This window comes from Patiria miniata, unplaced genomic scaffold (assembly GCF_015706575.1).
Source record: "Patiria miniata isolate m_02_andy unplaced genomic scaffold, ASM1570657v1 HiC_scaffold_13, whole genome shotgun sequence".
Taxonomy (NCBI): Eukaryota; Metazoa; Echinodermata; class Asteroidea; order Valvatida; family Asterinidae; genus Patiria; species Patiria miniata.
Genome location: NW_024037051.1, coordinates 3,011,525 through 3,027,277, shown reverse-complemented (window position 1 = coordinate 3,027,277; position 15,753 = coordinate 3,011,525). Strand labels below are relative to the sequence as shown.

Here is a 15,753-nt window from a genome sequence, read left to right as displayed (position 1 = left end):
TGTTTTTTTGAGGAAAAGATGGTGGTGTACTCATTGCCTGCCTTTATTGCGATGTCACATAAAAAAAACAAAAAAAATTGGTTTCGTTTTTTTTTGGGGGGGGGGCCATGGCCCCCTTTGGCCCCCCCCCCCCCTGGATCCGCCCTTGCCCCCCTCCCGTTTTGAAGGTAAGAAACCCAAAAATCTTCCCAACTGTCCAAATTAATAAAACAGTATTGAAAAGAAACCACGGAGAATAAGCTTTCAATGCCCAGCTTTGAAGGTTAACAACCCCCTTAGGCCCTTTTTTTTTGCTAGGAACCATCCTCATTCTTCCAAAATACTTCAAAATGTTGCACTTGTGTTTAAATGAAGGATACCCAGCGCCTCTATCCTTCCCAACACTCCAGACAGTCCTGCCTCTCAAAATGCATGCATCCTAAATACTCCTCAATATTCCAATATTCATCTTCTTCAAACACCATTCATCCTCAATCCTCCAAAATCCTCATTTGCTTCAGCACCATTCATCCTCAATTCTCTAAAATCCTAAATTTTTCTCAAGCACCATTCATCCACAATCCTCCAAAATACTCCAAAACCGGGGGATTTTTGAAGATTAAGGCTGGTTACGGTGTAAGGGACGTATAAACGTATGTTTCCATTACATGTATTTTGTATCGTGAACAGCACCCCTATGTAATATCGTGTCAACCCCCCCCCCCAAAAAAATCCCATTTTGAATTCACACGACCGGACAATTTTAGGATTTTGCCGCATGGTCATCCCCCATCTGCCACACTCTCCGGCATGGATTTACGCCACTGATATGTCCTACTTCATAGTACGAGTTCTCCTTGGCCACAGCTTTGGCCTTGAGCGCGGGAATATCGGCGTAGTGGTTGTTTGCTTTCTCCCCGTCCCCATCCAAGGCAACGAAGAAAGCCTTCTCGGCACCGGCAGTGGCAGACCCACAGTGGTCAGGCTGCTAGGGTCATGAAACACTCTTAAATTGAAGATAAGTTGACGTTGGCCGTGTGTTATGCGGGAAAGGGGGGGGGGTTTAAATCCCGGAGAGGGATAACTGAGGCCGGGCATAAAATGCCCGGCTCCTCCATCCGCCCACCTCCACCCCGCACACCGATTTTTCTTAGCCAAACAAAAATAATGTCAACCACAATTGGCACCTCATTATCAGGCACACTTAAATAAAAGTGATGAAAAATTAAAAGGGCAACCTGATGGGAATGGAAATGTGTTGTTTAATAAAAAGCGCCAGCTCAGTAAATGTAGTTTTCAATTGGTGCATGCACTTTCCCTTTCAGTTCGATTTTATTACGTCCTAAAATGTGAATGGTGTGTTGTCACCTTGTGTTTGCCTGTATTTGTTAAAAATTTATTTCAGAGCAATTGGCTCATTACGGGGCGGGCTAAAACAAAACTGGGGCGGGGGGGGGGGGGGAGGTGTCCCCTCGTCCATGATTTCGCTGACTATAATGATAGTAGAATTTCATCGCATTTAGTTGAGTATAACATTTGTTGAGAGTTTATTTCTAATGAGAATTCTTTGTAACGATTTTCCCCCTCCAATTGTCAACAACCGTTGAACATGGACACCCCCCCCCCCTCCCCGACACTCACGACACCTGTTTGCAGGGCGGGGCCGCGCCGGGGGGGGGGGGGGGACGAGCGAACTCCCCGTACCCCGGCCCCCGAAAGATATTGTGCAGGGAAAAGAAAACGAGTGCCGAGTGCAGTGGGAGTTAACTATAATGGAAACCTGAAGCCTTGTTAGGGCCCATCCCAAATCTTTTCAATGTAAACGCGTTTTTCAAAAGGAGACCTCCTTTAATTTTATTTAATTATAAATAGCGAGTGAAGTTCTTACAGGAGGTGTTATTGAGGGCGCTGTTCACTGACCCAATAACACAACAGAGTTTGCCTTTTGACATTTCGGTGAGCTGAACGAAAAAAATGGCGACAGAAATTGGACAGACAGACTGCAGATGCCACCTTAGTTTTTGTCGGTTTTCCTTCGAGTCAGCATGCGGCTTTGCAGCCCAATTAAATCCAATTTCTACCGCCAGAAGAGAAAGGGCTGATTAGGCGGGAGAGAGCAAAAATCGACCAGTTACAACAAGATAAGAACAAGGTAACGTAATGCGTAGACGACCGTAGTTCATTCGCCACAATAAACAACATTGGTTTGATCATTGATGCGCTGAAAGTGAAACTGATTCTTTCAGGTTAATTTTTTGTGTGGGAAACAATGTAACACAAGTAACAGTTAGACCCATCTGATCTCGACGCTACTTTTGTGGTCGTGCACATAGTATAGGTGGGGGGGGGGGGGGGGGGAGGGTGTGGATATTTTTTGACCAATGGAAAATTTGTTTCTCAATCTCGGTCCAAAATTCTTTTTTTATTAGGCCAGTCAACATTGGTTTTTAGGATTTCAGCACTCAGTATTGAAACAAAATTTCCGTACTGGATCACCACTTTTTTCAATTAATTTTCAAATGCCAAAAGTTGCATCTTTTATGGCTATTTCCTCCACTTTTCCCTCCTCTACTCTCACCCTCTCCTTTCCTTTATTCTGATTTATTAATCAGTCACTTACTTCATCGAGATTGGAACCTCGACTCTTGCTTGATACACGAGACTCTTAACCGCTAGGCCACGCACGATCGCTGTTGCAATAATCAATCTTTGGACGTATTTGAAGTATCCATTGAAATAAACTAAATATTCATGAGAAAATAAATATTCATTATGACGTATTGCACTATCATTGGCCGGCTCATGCATTGTCATGGTTGTCGATGTCATGCGTATAACGCACTGCTGTCTTCCAGACACTTCAATCACTTCAAAGTTTTGACCCGCTGCTTCAACTGCACGACGTGTGCATCCAAAATGTGCTCTAAAAACACATTTTTCCTAAATTTTTTTCCGCATTGCCGAGGCTTCCTGGATTCCTCTTGGGTGAAATCACAAGGAGGGGTGAAAATGGATGTGTTTGGTGGCAGGTAAGTTGGTGATCCAGTATGGAAGTTTTTCCCAAATCGGTCGGAAGGGGAATTTATATTTTATTATTTAGCCTGCATGTATATATTCAAAATTCCACTTCTTCACATTCAGAGTGAATTGAGGGGACAATGTCAGATAAACCTAGTAAAATAGTAATTAACATTAAGTACCAGTCAGCTGTTTAATGACCTAGGGTTTGTGTCTAGAATTTAAAAAGGATAGAGGCAAATAAAAAAAAAAACCATGTTGAGCATCCCCACCCGCTTCCTTTTTGGAGGCCACCTCTTTTTTTTTTGTATCAAGGATACTGCATTTTTTTTCTATCGATTTTTGTGTTCATTGATGCATTCTCTTTCAGAAAACTTTTGGAGAGTGCCTTCTTCGAGGGTGTGTCACCCGATTCAGGGGCAAGTCCTTAATTCATCTTTGCAGAGGATAGCCCGCTATGCGGTTGCCCCACTAGTGTGGCTGCGGTATTGCTGCGCTGTATCTCTGGCCACAAGCCAGGTTCTTCCCACCACTGAGGAGTTTGTCAAAAAAATACGCAAATTTTCTTCATACATATATGGTAGTATTCTATGATGTCTCAGCTGTTCTCCTAATATCCATTTTTTCGAGAAACTTAGGCATCTTTCTGGAGCCCATATGCACACGCAAAATGTCTGTTGATGGCAGCCATTTTGAATGAAAGAAGCGATGACCTCAAAGCTGTAACGTCGCGTTTACGCAAATCGATCTTGTCGCTGAGGCATAAAAAGTGAAATAAGGATACTGCATTCTTTCCACCGATTCTTGTGTTCATTGATGCATTCTCTTTAAGAAGACTTTTGGGAAACCCCCCACTTCGAGGGCATGTTACCTGTGTTTATGGGCAAGTCCCCACTTTGTGGAGGATAGTCCGCTTTACAGGTGATCAACCGTAGCAGCCTATTTTGCATATGAGCAACTCGTGAACACACGCACATACATCTATTTTTGGAAACACCAGCAATCCTTGACCCCCTATTCAGTGTTCTCCAACCTGCAAAAATACCCTGCAAAAACTGCCTCAGAGTCCCTGGTCACTGATGTATTAAAAAAAAATGACGCTGAGCCAGTGTAGGCCTACTTACCGGTAACTATTAGAAATGGCCTAAAAGCTGATATCGGCGTAGGTACATATTACATGTTCATCTGCAAATAGCGCCCCCTAGCATTTATAAGGGAATGTATGTCTGCCAATAGCGCCCCCTAGCATGTAGGCCCCCCCCCCACCTCCGCTTTTTGACGGAGCACGGACCTTTAATTTTCAAGGTTGGAGAAAACTGCCTAAATAGTCCACTATTGCCGGTGTTTACATACTTATACATGTACGTACACTTTTTCCACATTATAAAATTGCGGTGACTTTAATCTTTTGGCCAAATGTGGCAATTAAAGGTTGGATATCGGCAATTTGACCACAAAAAGAAATCCACGTACCGGTACATGTAGGCCTACATGTACATTATACCGGGGTACATGTAGGTTGGGTCACTATAAACCTTTTTTTTTTTCAGCCTTTTTATGGTTTGAAGTAAAACAGGTAAGAATGTTGCAATTGTTTTCAAAATTTTCAAAAAGATTTTTTTTAACAGTGAATTTTTGGTATGCTATTAAAAAGACTTCGTCTTTAGGAAGAGCTCAACAAGACATACATGTAATTAAATACATGTAGCTTCAGTTGATGGTCACTCAATGGACTACATGTATAAAGTTCTCCATGCTTCGGTGATACCTGCTTGTGTACACAAAGTTACTGAAAGAATTTTTGTTTTTTTTAATCAGAATGATCCGGCCTATTTTTTGGCATGCGGGTTCACTTACCCAATAAGCGTGTTCACCTTTTTTTGTGTGCAAAATTTACAACTTTCCTGAGCTTCCAAAGCCACAGTTCAGTCATCAATGCTGATTCATTTCAATATATTGTTTGACAGAAAAAAAAACACACAACAGGTTTCCAGTACTACAGCTACGTCTTATGCCCACGTATTCGCAATAATGTTGTGCATCGGGTCGGGTTGACCAGGCCAAACTGACCCCAAACATTATAGATATACCGCCATTGTTGGTCATCCTGCGACAACAGGAACCAAGGCTGATCCGAACTTCCCAAATCTGACTCGACCCGACAAAATCCAAAGAAAAACCGTCCTGAAACTGAACCGACCCCCCAAAAACGAACACCTGGTGTGAAAATTGTTGCCTCTCAGTAAAGAATCGCAGTATACAGTACGGTGGAGACTCATAACGTGACCTACTGGTGGGCCTACACCTTATAGACTGTGCATGATAGACATGATATACCCCAAACCACATTCACATGCATGCGGTGGGTTGACGTTGGTCGTACCGGGCACAGTAACTCTGCAATAATATTGCACCGCTTGAATTTCTGAACTGTTTCAGGTTTTTTTTCCGGTTTATTTCGGTTTATTTCGGTTTATTTCAGGTTTTTCACAAGAATGCTTAACTGATCCGACCCGACCCGACCCAACAATCGCAAACGCAAAACTGAACCCGAACTGAACTGAAATGATGAAAAAACCGACCCAAAGCCGGCTTCGGGTCGGATCAGTTTCAGTTTAGGGTCGAGTCTGCACAAGATCAATTCGCAACCCCAAAGACCTAGACATTCATATCAGCTCTAGACGGGAGATTCGGTTACGGCTGTTAAGCGTGTGCTAAAATATTGAGCGCGCAATGAAAAAAGTTCCGTTGACCCCATTTACACGTTCACAGGTCATTAGCCACTAGATGCGCTGGCAACTCCTGGACCCTAAATCCCATGTCGGGAATTTTTAGAAATTGACCATCATGGATCCGCTCACAGAGACCACCACCTGGGGTTCATTTTGGCAGACAAAGGAACTGTTTTTGGGCAAACATTCACAAACGTGTGCTTCAGGCACATGTACAATTTACACACATGTTCGCATACAACAACGTAGCTGACACATGATACAGTGAAGGTGTTTGTCCCAAAGCGAGCCAAACATCAGGTGACCACAATCAAATTAATCCAAGAAGGGGGTTACCAGAAAACAGACTGAGATTATTAACCCCATAAATTGGGCTCAGATACTAGACAGCCTCTGTATCCTGAGCCCTACAGCCACCCATGGAAGAAACGTGTGGACAATTTCCCCTGTTTTTGCTTTAAAATATAGTCTGTTTTACAAAAAAATGTTATGTGGTTTGAAATTATTAATAATGCGCATAGAATTTATTACCCCTTGCTCAGTGGGCCCATATCCCATCTCTACAACACACAACATCAAAGTGTTACAGTCGTTTGCTCAAATACATGTAGATGTCATGTGACATTATAATTTACATGTAGTATTTATTTTCACAAAGTGTGCAAAAATCATTGTAAACACATGCAAAATGAAAAGCCAAATGCATTGCGTATACAGCCTGTCTAAAAAAAAATGGTACAATCAGAAAAAAAATTGGTTAAATATGAAATTTCAAAATAAGTCATTCTTACTTGGCATAATATTAAAGAACAAATACTGGGCTTTCCAATAGTGTTTGTTTGATCTTATTTGCTTTTGTCAATTCAGAGATATAATCAATTTAGTGCGATACACCAAAATCGATTTTGTGCCACTTTTATGCATGGGCAGAGTTGTTTCGAGTACTGTGCCATGCTGTCTTGAACTGTTGAAGCTCACAAAAGATTGCAACTTGGCAAAAGAAACAAACTCGATTTTTGTGTTCCGCAGTAAACTGGAGTTATCTCTGGATTGACAAAAGCAAATGAGATGAAACAAAAAGTATTGGAAAGCCTGGTCTTTTTTCTTTAATGTGATGCTCAAAACGACTTACTTTTGTTGAGATTTAATATTGAAAAAAAAAATCGTTTTCGATTGTACCATTTTTTTTTAGACAGGCTGTATTTTCCCAGGATGTGCGGCGGTACTTGTAATTACTATTTGTTCAATAACTGAAATGTTACATCAATGCTTATTCACAGTTTAAAGTGTTGGGTAATCTCAAGTGCTGTGATTATATATTTTTTTTCTACCAGAGAGCCTTTACAGTGGCTTTCTTGCTTTACAGAAAGATGCAAAGAGATGCTGCTGAGGTGCCTTCGTCTGAAGAGTGTTCGGCAGTCCGTGTGAAGCAGGAGCCAGGGGAAGGAACATCCAGACAGTCGTCCTCGGAGAGCGGTAAGGCAACATCCTCCACCTCCTGCCCTCCAGATGATACCACGGTCATCAGCGATGCTGAAGATAGCGACAGGGGTAAATGCTTACATTTGTTTCACACTGGCATTCAAGATTCTCGGTCAAACAAATTATTCTGGAGATTAGTTTAGTTGTGACTACAGAGCGTGCAAGGTTGACTGTTGCAGTTGTTTGAAATGACTCCAGAGTCTAGTGGAAGGGAAGTTATTACGGGAATAAATATGTGCTTCGCCAGTTTAATAAAACAAGGGGCCAGGATGCTGATTCGGCTCAGGTCATGATCCGCGACCAGGCCCCTTGGCGGTTTCAATATGTACTTGTTTAATACCGGCCAAGCACATATTTATTGCATATTATACATACCTTTCAATCAACCTTTCCATTTGTTCAACAATTTTACCTCATGTTTTGTGAAACACCCCTCTTGCCATGTCTTTGGTATGTGCCTCACGTACGTAGTGCTAAAAATCTCCTTTTATGGCGTGCGCGGCGCGTACTGCATAATGATGCGCAGAACGCAATGGTGCAGGAATAAAGTGTGATTAAAACCAGTTGGTGTTTCATCAACCGTTTAAAACCACCCACGTGATGGGCTCTCGACCAATAGGTATGGGTAAACTGTCTTAGGTACTTTACATGTATGGATACATTTTAAAGTCTGTCTAAAACTCAATTCAATTTCAGTCGACTTGACATTTTGGATCGGTGTGAGTCCGGAACGCCACTTTGAAACAGATTTTGCCATAAACTTGAAATCTTATTCCAGGCATGTAACCTTTCCTTGAATCAGCCGATTTCCTCGTTTTTCACTTCACACTTATGCCATTAAAAATTGAAAAACACTGTATAACCTCCTGTGAAGTTTGGAGTTTCCCCTCTTATTTCTGTTACTTCAGTGATTTTCCTTAAGTAATGTAAAGCACACAGAAAAGAGTACCGTGAACATTTACAAGGAATCAAGGTCAACACCTACGGTACATGTAGCTTATCCAGTAAATTCAAGTACATGTAAGGATAGATAGATAGATAGATAGATAGATCGGTTTATTTATTCACAAATCGTGGCCCAAAGGCCAAATTGCATACGAATTTACAGTGTAAATTAAAAATTACAAACATTAAGTAAAACCAACTGTTAAAATATTGACAACAATAAGTAGCCTTAATAAAATTATATAATTATACACAAAAAAAAACATTCATACGGAGATGACTGACATAAAAGATTTGTTAAAAAGTTGATTTTTTTATTATTATTTTTTTATTGTGTGTGTGAGTTTGTTTCTGCATTCAACAAAGAAATCTGAAAAACAGAGGACAAGTGGGTTCCCAACCCCGAAGGCCCCAGCCTGACGACGTGTACAAAACACACGGGACTCAGATGTCATAGAGTTTGAGTCCTTTCAGCATGTTCAGCCTTTAGCAAATTAGTAAATACTTTTCCAACATTTTCAGCATGCGCTTTATCCAAGTACGCAGTTTTCTACTCATAATTACAATCCCAAGTTCTCAGACCATACTATCTGGTTGCTCAGACGTCATTCTAAAGTGACCTCCTGGGAGTTCCTCTGGGCACGGAGATGTAGGCCTATTTCCTGAAACCCGTTGTTTAGTTCTGTTCTTGTCTAGTTCATTCTGTTGATGACATGTGAATAATTAGGTGGTTTTTTTCCCCCACGAACCAGATTGGAGACTTCCTACCTTTTCCCTTGGTGGTATTGTGTTGTGCTTAAAGCTATAGTCCATCATTTGTAATTAGTGCATTTTGTTCGTTTGAAGCAACAAAAGTGTTCAAAATCTAATGAAGGATACTGAACAACTAACCTGATGAAGTTTCAGCTCAGCTTCAGCTTTATATTCCGAGAAAAAACAGCATTCTATGATCTCAATTTCAAATCAAAAGTTGCTGAATCATGTTTCGAATTGTTTTGAATTGCAGCTTTACGCGATGTCGCGCACTGATCCGACGAATTATAACAACCGCGCGCGCCTGTGCGTTGTGCCAATGCTGGCACGCGCTGCGCCGAATAACAAAACGAACTACTAATTTAAATTTTCCTACGGTGCTTCTTAAGACGCACCGTTGGAAATGCCTTCTTTCGTTGATTTCTTCAAAATGAGAGCTTGCCAGAAAGGATAATTTCACAGGGAGTTTAGTCCCCTTACTATCTTTCAAGTTTCAACCAGTATGTTTTTCAACAATAATTACGCCAGTTACTTTTTTGGATAGCTGCAAATGATGGACTCGGGCTTTAAGTTTAACAACGTCTTGTCACACAGCTAGAATATTATTTTAACACTTACATCAATGAGAATGACAATCATTCTTTTCCTGTAGGATGTAAGAGTACATGTAACTATCAACTAGTTGTGTTTCAAGTACAATGTACATGTACATGTATGTTTCTTTTCTATTTTCGTCAAACAGAACGGAATGTAGTTGTGAAATATATTCAGCTTTTGGGAAAAACCTTGCACAGAAAGAGAAACAAAACACTAACGATTCAATAATTAATGTCTATAAACAGGTTCAATTTCAAGCATATCAATGTACAGTTTTGAGCTGTTTTTCATTTCAATTCTGGAAAAAATTATTTGACAGAAACCTTTGTTCAGTGAAAATCCACTTCATGACACACGATGATGCATTTTCTTGCAGAGTTTTACAGTTGAAATAGAATATATTATTTCCTGAAATGGAAATTGATCATTTTGAAACGCAATCTTTTTTTATTTCTTCTGTGGCTGAAATGTAATTGTTGTTAAAACGAATTTCAGATCCAGAGAGGGAAGATGAGTTGGGTGTCAACGGAGACGAATCGCCCACCATGAGTGATGACCAGGGTGACATCAGCCTTGGATGTCATGATGGACCACTCAACATACAGGCACAGGGCGATAGCCCCATGCAGCCAGAGAGTCACATGGCCTATGCTTCCCAAGTACAGAGAGAGGACTCGGCGGGTTCTGGCTACGGCTTCACCAGCAGCACGGAAACCGAATTTGCCGGCAGCGAGGAACAAGGCCAGGATAGGGAATTCAGGGATTTTATATGCCGTCTTTGCAAGCGCACCTTCTCCAAAAAGCAGAGTCTACGACGGCATATGAACCTGCACAGTGGTCACCGTCCTTTCCAGTGCCCGTTCTGTGAGTACCGGTCGTCACGCAAGGACCACCTGCAGCTTCACATGAGGACGCGACACGATCCGGGCCAGAGCAAGCACTATGTGTACAAGTGCCCGATCTGTGGTAACTCATTTCCCAGCCAGAAGAGGGTGCTAACCCACCTCAAGAGCCACCAGACTGTCCACCGTTGCGAACAGTGCGACTACGGCTTCCCTTCACTTCTCGCCTATGAAAACCACAAGAAGATGAAACATGCCACTGTGTCTTGCCCACCTACGACTGAGCCTAGCTCCTTCACGTGTCCGACCTGTAAGTATGAGTGTGTCAGTGCAGAGGATTACAACAATCACCTTCAGAGCCAAAGGCACCGTGACATGATCACGGCATCCGTGCGCGTCCCACAAATACACGTCCAGCGTCGGCTGCAGATGGGCGGATCATCAGCTTCAGCTAGCTCCATGGAAAGCGCTTCTTCCCTGGAGAGAGAAACTAGCTTTGAATCAGTGCAATCGGGGCGATCCATGCCCCCCTCCGGACTGGTAAGCATGCCCAGTATCTCAGCAGAGGTTCCCTGTACGGGAACTGTGCCACTATCCTTGGTTAAAGTTCCAACAATAACCGTGTCGCCTAATCACCAACGAAGGGAGGAGAGTTATGAACACTCCCCTTCCAGGGATGACAATAGTCCAAGTCAGAGGCAGTGTATACCCCAAGGTAGGGGAGGTTCAGCTAACCTCCCAGTCATCTCTCACATAGTTTCTCTACACCAGAACGGTAAGGAATCTGCAACTAGGCGCTCCCCTCTACGAGAGAGCAGGTCCACCTCGGGATCTGCACCCAAATCCTATGAATCCTACGAGTCGGGTAAAAGTTCGTCCAGTTTTGAGTCTCCAGGTTTTCTCCTCCCCAAGGCATCTGCTGTGTCGCCTCAGCGGTCAAGCCGTACGCCGAGCCCTCAAGGCACGCCCTTGCTGATGATCGGGGGCATGCACGGGAGGCCGGACGACTCGCCCCACAAACGAAGGTGCCTAAGTCATACTGGATCCTCCAGTTTGGAATCTCAGCCGTCCTCGGAGCTGATGGCGGGGGTGTGGGGAAGCCAGCCCACCCCGGTCATCTGCCGTGACAACAGCACACAGGATGACGTCTGGAGATGCGAGTTCTGTCACATCATCTTCCCAGACAACATCATGTACGCCATCCACATGGGCTGCCACGACCTCCGCAATCCTCTACAGTGTAACATCTGCGCCTTCCAGTGCCAAGATAGGTATGAGTTCACCTCGCATATAGCCAGAGGCTTGCATAGCAAAAGCCCCTCTGGGCGGGCAAGCCAGTATTAATGTTGAAATCAACAGGTATCTATTTGAAAGAAAAATATTCAAATTTAAAAATACTGGGAATATATTTTACTGTTTAACACGTAAGAGATTAAATAATTTAAAAGCAGAAAATCTACATTTTTATTCATCATGAGAATATGAATCCGTATACAGCTGTTTATCAATTAAGTACGTAATTTGCTGTAGGTTTGGTATAACTTGCACAAACTCATGCAATAGAATCATTGGTGTAAAACCTAACCACTGACGTGACTGATAGGAAAAGCTACATGTACCTAGACACGTTCAGTACACATAGTACATGTAGGCTGTAAATTTGCGACCCAAATTCTAACCCGCTTTGGATTTTTACTAGGAACCTTCTGAAATTCTTCAAATTATTCTTAAATCATGTGTACAAGACTTCTTGGTTCATTTCATCAGCACTTGGTCGTCACATTGCACTGTTCATGAGCAAGGCTTAAACTAAGGTCCATGCGATGAATTTTTCTTAGGAACACATTTTGTGCAACTTTCTACTCAAATGTATGAAACTATTTGACATGGATCCCTTTTTGGTTAATTTTATTGAAAAGTGCACTTCTTGAAACATTTACCATTTTCCATACTTTTCCGGACAATTGAGGGCGCTGTTGCTGTGATGTCATTTCAGGAAGACACTGTTCAGTTTAGGGGTTTTCTGTTCAAATTGTGAACCCCAAATTTGCTCATCGAAAACATTCAGTGATTCATTTGCTCATTGAGAAAGGTTTGCTCATTGGCTTTCTGCCATGTACTTACCGTACTCGACAATGAATCATCAAAGAAAAGAAATTTTATGACAGCAAAATACCCAAATTCTAGTCACCTTTTGTGCCAAATTTGAATTAGCATCAATAACAGAAAGGCACCAAAATACCCTTCAAAATGAAGGTTAAATGGGACATAAAGTTGTATTTTCAAGGATGGCGTTAGAAAATTACATTGCATGGGCCCTTTAAATTAAAGCCCATCATTAAAAGCATCCCTACTTACTAGCCAGGAGTAGCTTCAGACAAACTTCCTCAACCGATTCGATACAGTGTACATGTACATGTACCGTAGTTCTGGCATGAGTTAAATTAAACTTACAAGTAAATTATCTTTTAATTAACATGTCAACGATTTTAAAAAACTGCTAGTAAAGTCCTATTCAACCTGACTGATTTGAACCGAATTATGAACAGTTCAAAAGGAAAAAAGTCTGGTATCGGGACATTGCATGTTAGTGTAAGACCCTGTAAAACATGTCCTTCAATGACCCTTCCTTCAGGGATTCTTATTTACACAGAAGTCCCATAAACAGAAATTCTTAAGTTCAGTTTGTAAAAACAGACGGCAACTTTTATCGTGTTGTCTTTGCCATTGGCACGTACCCTTGTTTCCACAGACAATTCAACATGTTCCTTTGTAAAGTTCTGCGACACAGATGTATACATACATACATGTACATCTTCATGAACAACTTAACGTATTGGCAATTGCTCCCCCCTCCAGAATTGAATACAAACCACATGTGGTTTTGCATGTGGTTACCTAAAAAGGTTTCACCATGTACATGTACAATGTACATGTGTGCCCCTCCCCTCTCCCATAACAGAGTATTGATAAAATCTGATTCATCCAGGCATCACCAGTATACATCTACATTGTAGGCTATGATGGAATACCTTACTTTCCCAGGTCAAACACCCATTTCCTGAAAGAAAAAAAAACAACGTCGCCAGCGATTTCTTCGTTCCTCGCAACATACTTAACTGATTACAAAAAATCCACTGCTAAAGCATGACTCTGAAGATTGGTCTCTGGTGGCCAGGCATCGTGAGTGAGTTATCCTCATTTTGGCAATTTCCTTACTTCATTCAAAACTTCCACTTTGCTGGATTCCAGGGCAGTTTGTAAACTCAAAACACAGTCTGTTACCTGTCCTTAAAAAATTATGGCAGTTGATATTGATGACATGTTTTTTAAACCTTTTTCTGTACAACTGCATTTTTTGGTTGTTGCAACATTGTGCACTTCATAATTTATCCTTGGCAGACCTTAATGAGTCGTTTGTTTTAATTTTTTTTGCCAATTTTGTTTTCTAACATGTTAATATGTCCAGCAGTTCCTTCCACTTTGGCAAACGTTGCCAACTTTGCAGACATTTTTCCGTTGGATATGCACAAAGAATTCAAGAACGTTGGGAATTTTTTTTTTTTTTTACACCAACCGCACAATACTTTTGACATCTGACATTTTGAAATAACACGTTATCTTACATTCTCCTGAGGATTTACATTGTACATGGTCATAGATAAGCAGGCATACTTCCTTGGATTAAGATTCTAATTTTGAAGGTAGTACAAGGTAGTATATTGAATTTTATTTTGAGAACCTGATTTGGGGAGATTTGAGATATTTCTTTCAAACTCATCCATTAAAGATTTCCATGTTATCTTGAAAAAAAAAAAATATAAAAAAAGGAGAAGACTTAATGCCAAAGTTTGCATGTTCCAAATTGAAATCTTTCTTTTTTTTCACCCCGAACCTGATATCAATCAGAATTTGAAGTTAAGCTTGTTCCAAACAGTACATGTATATATTACTCCAAGTTTATTCACCCAGAACATCCTTCAAAAGATTGTTCTGCTTGTTATTTTTTCAGTCGTAATGTACTTGGCCCTTCCAAATTTCTCTGTGGATGACTAATGCACTGCTGTAGTCAGAAACCCGGATGTGCAATGATGTGAAAGCATCCAAAATCTCAGATCACAAAAACATGTCCAGTCAGAATCTTTTATTTTGTCAGAGAAACTCTTATCACTCTGGTCACAAGTGCAAGTGATGGAAGTGTAAAAATCCCAATCCTTTCAAGTTTGACAGTGCACATAGTATAATGACTTTTTACACCTCCATTTCAAAATGAAATGCACTTTTGGGAATTTTTTGCCTTAAAAGTGCGCTTTTAATCAGATATATAGTAAGTAACAACCTGTACCGGTAGGTCTTGGCACATGTACATTGTACATGTACAGATGTGTCTACACTTGTTTTATACAGTTGTGTTTTACTATACTCTGGAGGACAATGCTTTGTGTTTCCCTTTGTCCCTGTAAAATAACACTCTCCCATAGATTAAGCACATAGCCGTATCCTGTGAAGTATGTATTCTCATTAGTTCATCACTCTGAATGATACAGATTCTCATCAAATTTCCATCAGTTACACATTTTTCAACCACGTTGGCTGTATTTTACAAGACAACCACCTGGATCATGACTGCAACAAAGCACAGTAAGCACTGGTGAACTTAATGATGCAAAGCAAAATTGAAAGTTTGATGAAGATGGTGTCAGTTTTGGGCTCCTTTTTTGTTGACCATATGTTATTGTCTAAAAGTGAAGATGGGGTCACATTTTGTAAATTCCCCCAAATTATTCAAAAAAGATTTGCCTTTAATAATAATAATACTAATAATTTACACATTAATATTGTGCAAATTCCATATATGAATATGATCTAATGCGCATCACAATTATTATCCCTGTTCGTCAGGAATGAGACCATTTTTTTCTGTAGCAATTTGGTCTCTACCTTTACAGGTACCAATTTATACTCCTGGGTGGAGAGAGGCAATCGTAGTAAAGTGCCTTGCTCAAGAGCACAAGCACCATGTTCCCCGTCGGGGTTCGAACCCCTGTACCACGGCACACGAGTCGAGCACCGTAACCATTGGACCACAGCGCCCCACAGTTGGGGCTTCTGACAACTTACATGTAGAATTCACTGTGACATGGAATATTCTAGGAAAACCAGTACATACGTATCTACTTGTATGTCTTCACGTCCAGCATTGTCCAGGAAACTGATGATTATACAGGATGTGCATGTGGCTTTGCCAACGGAGCAACATTCAGGGGATCGGGGAAGAAACGTTACCGGTACCTGGAAATGACACACAGCACTGTACATTGACATGAATTACACCATCCCCGGAAGTCCAGGTCACAAGAAGGTTTCAGAGAAATCCAATCAAAATAATTATATTTATCAAAATT

The 15,753-nt window shown here is 41.2% G+C and overlaps 1 protein-coding gene across 3 annotated transcripts; it reads left to right on the top strand.

Annotated features, from left to right (window-relative positions):
- The first annotated feature begins 1,899 nt into the window (after window positions 1–1,899).
- LOC119719874 (zinc finger protein Pegasus-like) lies at window positions 1,900–14,841 on the top strand. Of its 3 annotated transcripts, none has more exons than XM_038189361.1 (3): window positions 1,900–2,131; window positions 7,096–7,280; window positions 10,002–14,841. In XM_038189361.1, exons 2-3 carry the CDS (start codon window positions 7,100–7,102, stop codon window positions 11,690–11,692), a joined length of 1,872 nt encoding a protein of 623 aa, XP_038045289.1. In that variant the 5' UTR covers window positions 1,900–2,131; window positions 7,096–7,099; the 3' UTR covers window positions 11,693–14,841. The 3 variants fall into 3 exon arrangements, with proteins under 3 accessions (XP_038045289.1, XP_038045282.1, XP_038045279.1); XM_038189354.1 differs by having other exon boundaries at window positions 7,064–7,280; XM_038189351.1 differs by lacking the exon at window positions 1,900–2,131 and adding an exon at window positions 2,772–3,008.
- The last annotated feature ends 912 nt before the right edge of the window (window positions 14,842–15,753 follow it).

What these genes read in the sequence shown, in the direction of transcription:
- LOC119719874 (XM_038189351.1), top strand. Translation starts at nt 2,782, where the DNA reads ATGCATTGTCATGGTTGTCGATGTCATGCGTATAACGCACTGCTGTCT. An exon ending in ATGGATGTGTTTGGTGGCAG is followed by an intron (nt 3,009 to 7,095) that starts GTAAGTTGGTGA and finishes CTTGCTTTACAG; the next exon opens with AAAGATGCAAAGAGATGCTG. An exon ending in TGCTGAAGATAGCGACAGGG is followed by an intron (nt 7,281 to 10,001) that starts GTAAATGCTTAC and finishes AACGAATTTCAG; the next exon opens with ATCCAGAGAGGGAAGATGAG.